Source organism: Cyprinodon tularosa, unplaced genomic scaffold (genome assembly GCF_016077235.1).
Source record: "Cyprinodon tularosa strain WSP-4 unplaced genomic scaffold, ASM1607723v1 ctg1186, whole genome shotgun sequence".
NCBI lineage: Eukaryota > Metazoa > Chordata > Actinopteri > Cyprinodontiformes > Cyprinodontidae > Cyprinodon > Cyprinodon tularosa.
In genome coordinates, this window is record NW_024037988.1 from 84657 (window position 1) to 90426 (window position 5770).

The following is a 5770-nucleotide window of genomic DNA, read 5'->3' on the forward strand; positions in this document are numbered from 1 at the left end:
TCGAAATCTTGCTAGTGTGTGGCTCTGATTTCCTAAGTGTGTATGTGCGCAACTAAATGCTATGTCGAAATCTTAGTGTGTGTGTGTGTGCTGGCCAAAGTTGGGTCTGATACTTAAACAGGAAAGAGATTTTTCCTGTTTTTGCCAAGATCTCTTGGCTCAAAATCCTACATGAAGATCACCAGTTAAGATCTTGTTTTTTCCAAGATTTGTACGTGACCCCTGCTTTCCATTGTTTCTGTGTGCTAATGTTCAAACACCCTGACCACTGTATTCTCTGTTTGTGTTGCTAATTATGTATTAGGCTTTGAAATATGTTTACACAGTGTGAAAATTATATAGCACCACTAAAAATATTAAAACACACAAAGACCAAACTGTTTCAATGCTTCAAAAGATTTATTTTGCAATAGAAATAGATAAGGTTTATTAGAGCAAAAAGCAGTCTCTCTTTAAGACATTCAGTGGACTCTTTCGAAGCGGACCAGAGAGACAATCCACTCCCAGAATCTTGTGGCTTTTTTCAATCTTTGGCATTACAGCAGATGGGGTGAACATGAGTACAATTGATTAGACATCAAGGTTGGGATGTTTGTTTAATCCATAGTGCAGACAGATGGTAATCTTTTAAGGCAACTGTAATCTACTTCACATCTGCAAGCTGTAGGAAAAACAAGTAAAATTGGCAAAGGCAATACATTTTCACCATAATACGACCTGATTAAAGACAGAGAGAACTACATTGCTTTTAGCCAGCTAGACATACATTGTACATACTAAATGTTTGAATGTGTTAGCAATGCCTTACAATGCTACAGTACACGGACCAGAGAGACAATCCACTCCCAGAATCTTGTGGCTTTTTTTCAATCTTTGGCATTACAGGAGATGGGGTTAACATGAGTACAATTGATTAGACATCAAGGTTGGGATGTTTGTTTAATCCATAATGCAGACAGATGGTAATCTTTAAGGCAACTGTAATCTACTGAACATCTGCAAGCTGTAGGAAAAACAAGTAAAATTGGCGAAGACAATACATTTTCACCATAATACGACCCGATTAAAGACAGAGAGAACTACATTGCTTTTAGCCAGCTAGACATACATTGTACATACTAAATGTTTGACTGTGTTAGCAATGCTTTACAATGCTACAGTACACTACATTAAACTAAAAACATTACATTAGCATTACACTACATTATGTAGTGTACTTACAGTACACTACATTACCTAAATGGTTAATTGCAAGGCAGTTATAACTCCTGGTTCGTTTAGGCCTTGCTGGGTCCTTCTTCTTCTTCCTGCTCTTCTTGTCCTTCTTCTTCTTCTTCTTCTTCTTCTTCTTTTTCTTCTTGTCCTTCTTCTGCTTCTTCCTCTCCTCCATGATCTGCTTCTTCATCTTCTAAAAAGATTAAGTATTTAGGGGTAACTTATATTCAAGATCAGTTACTATAACTATAATAAGCTAAATAAACAAACCATCTAAAGCCCCTTCCTCCTCATCAAATTCATCTTCTAGATCTGGAAAACAAAAACACAGAGATTTACACTTTTATATTTTAGTACAAAGATTGATGTTTATAAAGGAATTGTAGGTGACCAGCCAAGTACCAGTCAAGGACCCATCTAGAGAAGTTGGGAAAATTTGAATGGCTGCTACTGTAGAAAGCAGGATGCTGCCTATAGCGTGGCACTTTTTTGTTGTTCTTTGGTTTTCACAAACATGACTGGCTGTGATGCTGACTTGGTTACTATTACTTTGGTGTAATAACTTATTATAATTTGTATATATCTTTTGAAATAATGTTTAAGATGAAAAGGTTGACAATTTCAATAATCACTCTATCAGGAATGGCGTACGATTCCCTTTCCCTGGGTTTTATTGATGACATCAGTATTTCCTTTTTATTTTACAGTTACATTTCTGAAGTCGTAGATTTCTAACAATGAAATATGGTGCGCTTTCACATTTTGCCTTGTTTACCCAACAAACTCTATGATCGACTGCACAATTTAAGTACACCTGTGGCAACACTGATTAGTTGAATTTAGTTTGAATAGGTAACATTAAGTAAACAAGGCATCCTTTTGTTGAAACCAAGTAATAGTGCCTGGACATAATGTACCTCAGTTGAATCAGAACTGTATCCAAATCTGGCTTCTCTGAGTGAGTTTATTATATTTTCCACATGCTAATCAAATTTCAATTTCTAAATCAATCAATAAATAAATTAATAACTAAATAAATTCAAATTTCACCTTCCACAGCAGTTTCCTCATTTTCAGGGTCTACTGTAGAACACACAAAGCTAGGTCTGTCTGTCTGTCTGTCTCTCTGCATGTCTGCTGTCTGTCTGCCTGCCTGCCTCCTTGTCTGTCTGTCTGTCTGCCTGTCTTTACATGATTTATATCACTGTGTGCTCACCTTTAGAAAAAAAAACTCACCTTCATGTTCATCCTCAGCCTCTGTGGAAGTTAAACAGATTCATTTTAGGCATATTTTACGTACTCAACTGTTCTATTTCATATTTTGAGTTGGAGACTGTAGAGACAAGTTCAAGTCTAATGAATAATTACTGGAGTTAGTTCACACAAGTATCTGTAGTTACTGGATTAGTAATGATTATTCAGGATAGGCTCACCTGCAGAAACTCCCTCCTCAGTTTCAGTTTCATTCTTGGCATCTATGGATCATAAATAATTATATTATAGGTGGATTTTGTTCACTAACCTCCTCCAACTGGTTGCTGCTCTGTTTTTTTCATAAAACAAAAGTTTTTAACTTTAGAAAAACAACTTATGGCTTAATCACAAATTAGCACAAAGCTGATATGGCACACCTTTGGAAACAGCCTCCTCAGTCCTAGTTTCATTTTTGGCATCTGTGGGGGATAAAAAAATATTTTATAGGTGGATTTTATTCACTAACCTACTCTAACTGATTGCAACGTTTGCCTTAATCCCAAATTAGCACAAAGTTGATATGGCTCACCTTTGGAAACAGCCTCCCTAGTCCCAGTTTCATTCTTGGCATCTGTGGAGGATAAATACTGTGTTATTGTAGAGTTACTTCTTAGAATCAGTTCTTCTATCTGGTTACAGCTAACCATTTGGTTTGTCTTAAGCACTCAAGAGAAACTACAGCTATTTAAATATGTTCCTCCTAACTGGTTTAAGTTGGTATATTTGGTTCATTTGACTCAATCACATTAGACACCTGAAACTTTAATGTGTCACAATATCAGCCATATTAAACTCATCTGAAATAGGAAATGTGCCACGGCTGAAAAGGTAGCACCTAAGGGCTCATATGCATAAAAAAACTTAAGACTACGCTCTTAATTAATTCACTTCAAAATGTCTTTAATTATATGTTTTCTCTTAGAAGATTTACCATGCAGAGAGTAAATTTATTCAGAGAGCAACCTTAAGGGAGCCCCTTAAGAGGAAAAAATGTTCGAATTAGTGAGGAAGATTTTTAGTAAGCATAAAACTGGATTAAGCAGAGAAGATGGTGGAAATAGAGCTGTCTGGCTGGACCGCCGCCGGTAAAATACAATTAGTTATATAAAGACAAAAATTTACTTTTTTATCTCCATAGTTCAAGATGTATTGTACAGTATCTGTAAAGTAGCTTGAGATAATATGTGTTGTGAATTGGTGCAATATAAATAAGCTGAATTGAATAAAAAAAATAAATAAATGGAAAAGTGTTGAATAATCATGAGAACAATCTATATAATACAAAAAAACATAATTTTGATAGTATTATATACAGTTTGAGCTATAGCTGAGTACAAAGATTGAAAATATCCTACAGTGTATTACTGCTCTAAGACAGACATTTCTGTCAAGTCTTCATTAAAATAACTCTATGCAACTATATGAATTACTCTTATGCTCTGGCACCTTGGCAGACATTTTTAGGCTAAGGCAGAATCTCCCCACAAAACAATCTTGGTGAACACTGACCATGCTGTCCTCTACCTCAATACATTAAAATACCTTTAGGATATTATTTAGTAGAAACAATATACCTTTAAATATAGCACACTATGCTGTAAAAATACCCAAGTATTGGGCTTACATTTATTAATTGCCAATACTGTATATTGTACTTACTAGAAGCAAGGCTGAGAGCCAGCAGGGCACAAAGAAAGAATATCAAAGTAAGCAGCTTCATGATGCAGGAGGAGAAAAAAATCACCTGCAAAACATAAACATAGGAATCAAAGAGAATAAATTATTTTGAATCCTTAACAGTTTTTACCCAACTTTGGAGCTGAACTACCTTCCCTCGTTCAACTAAGCTTCAGACTACAGCCTCAGCTTGTCTGTCTGGAAGTGGTGATCAACTCCAGAAGCAAACCTTTTATATTGTTTTTACCAGAAGCAGGATGAAGGTAAGCAAACACACGCATAAAACACACATATAAAATGACCTGTGTTCATTGCAGCTTTGGTATTATGCGGTTGTTATGCTTGTATCACATATCATGACTCTGCCTGCTCTTTCAGTTTGAAGTTATTTGTTTAGAAAGGAGGCTAATTAAACATCAGTATCCCTCTTAAGTTGTCCAACATCCCTTTTAGGTTTATTGTTCAGTAATTCTAAAATAAATATCAACCGTACCTGAAATGTACAATCTGAAGTTACTTAAAACTAGAAAACACAAATCATTGTTTAATATCCCAGTTGCACATTTTAGCCATTTACAAAAATAGTCACTACATAAATTAAAACCAAGGTTCACTTTAAAACACAGTTACATTTTAGCAAAGGATCTGTTGACAGTTTCCAATCATCAGACCCAAGAAAAAACTGCTTAAATGAGAAACAGTAAAAAAAAAAGAATTATAAGGATAAAGAATTATAAGAGTCTCTTGCTAAAGGCCTGCAACACATTTTATAGGACAGATAAAAGAAAACCACCCAGTGTTGACAGGGGAGCTGAAGGTGAATATAAAAGATTCCTTAAAAAGAGGACATGTGGTTAATTTAAAAAGAAATAGACAGTAGTGTCAAAAGTACACATATTTATTTCTTAAGTAGAAGTATAGATACTGCAGCTTAAAAACACTCTGCCAAAAGTTGAAGTATCAACTTGACCTCTTTACTTAAGTAAAAAGTATGTGCTCCAAAAACTACTTAAAGTATAAAAACATAAATTAACCATTATAAAAAAAAAACAGCCAGATGCCACTTTATGAATTGAAAGCTCAATTTTTCCACTATTTCGAAATATTTTTTGAGATAGGGCGAAGGATGAGGGAGGTCTTGTTGGTCTCCATCTCCCGATACGCTCTCGCCTGTGTCCGACCTTTCAGACATTTCAACATCATTTTCTGAATCCGACATTGTAGCATGGCATAGACAATTCACGTTTGCAGTTTGAAGAACACATGCTTGCTTCTGATGATTTCCTTTAGTTAACCAATGAGTGTTTGCGTTATATGACTCAACCAATGACATTAGTTTTCACTAGATTTGGATGGTGCCACTCATCTGCATTGGATGGCGCACATGACGTGAAATAAATATTTAGAAACATTAAACCGAAGTTAAGAGTAACAAGTAATGTTTGTTTTAAAAATGTAAGAAATATAAAGTACAGATACGTGTGTGAAAATGTAATGAGTAGATGTCAGAAGTATGAAGAAAAATAAGTAATAGAGTAAAGTATAGATACCAAAAAAGTGTATTTAAGTACAGTAACAAAGTATTTATACTTCATTACTTGACACCTCTGGAAATACAATATAT

General features: G+C 34.9%; 1 protein-coding gene across 5 annotated transcripts; it reads right to left on the reverse strand.

The window, feature by feature from the left end:
• Positions 1 to 380: 380 nt before the first annotated feature.
• Positions 381 to 4341, reverse strand: LOC119771942 (troponin T, skeletal muscle-like). Of its 5 annotated transcripts, none has more exons than XM_038268183.1 (8): positions 4298 to 4341; positions 4129 to 4213; positions 2999 to 3040; positions 2847 to 2888; positions 2649 to 2690; positions 2452 to 2472; positions 1486 to 1527; positions 381 to 1408 (listed from the first exon to the last, which is right to left on the reverse strand). In XM_038268183.1, exons 2-8 carry the CDS (start codon positions 4187 to 4189, stop codon positions 1278 to 1280), a joined length of 381 nt encoding a protein of 126 aa, XP_038124111.1. In that variant the 5' UTR covers positions 4190 to 4213; positions 4298 to 4341; the 3' UTR covers positions 381 to 1277. The 5 variants fall into 5 exon arrangements, with proteins under 5 accessions (XP_038124111.1, XP_038124112.1, XP_038124117.1 ...); XM_038268184.1 differs by having other exon boundaries at positions 4282 to 4332; XM_038268189.1 differs by having other exon boundaries at positions 381 to 1405; positions 4129 to 4335.
• Between the last annotated feature and the right edge of the window lie 1429 nt (positions 4342 to 5770).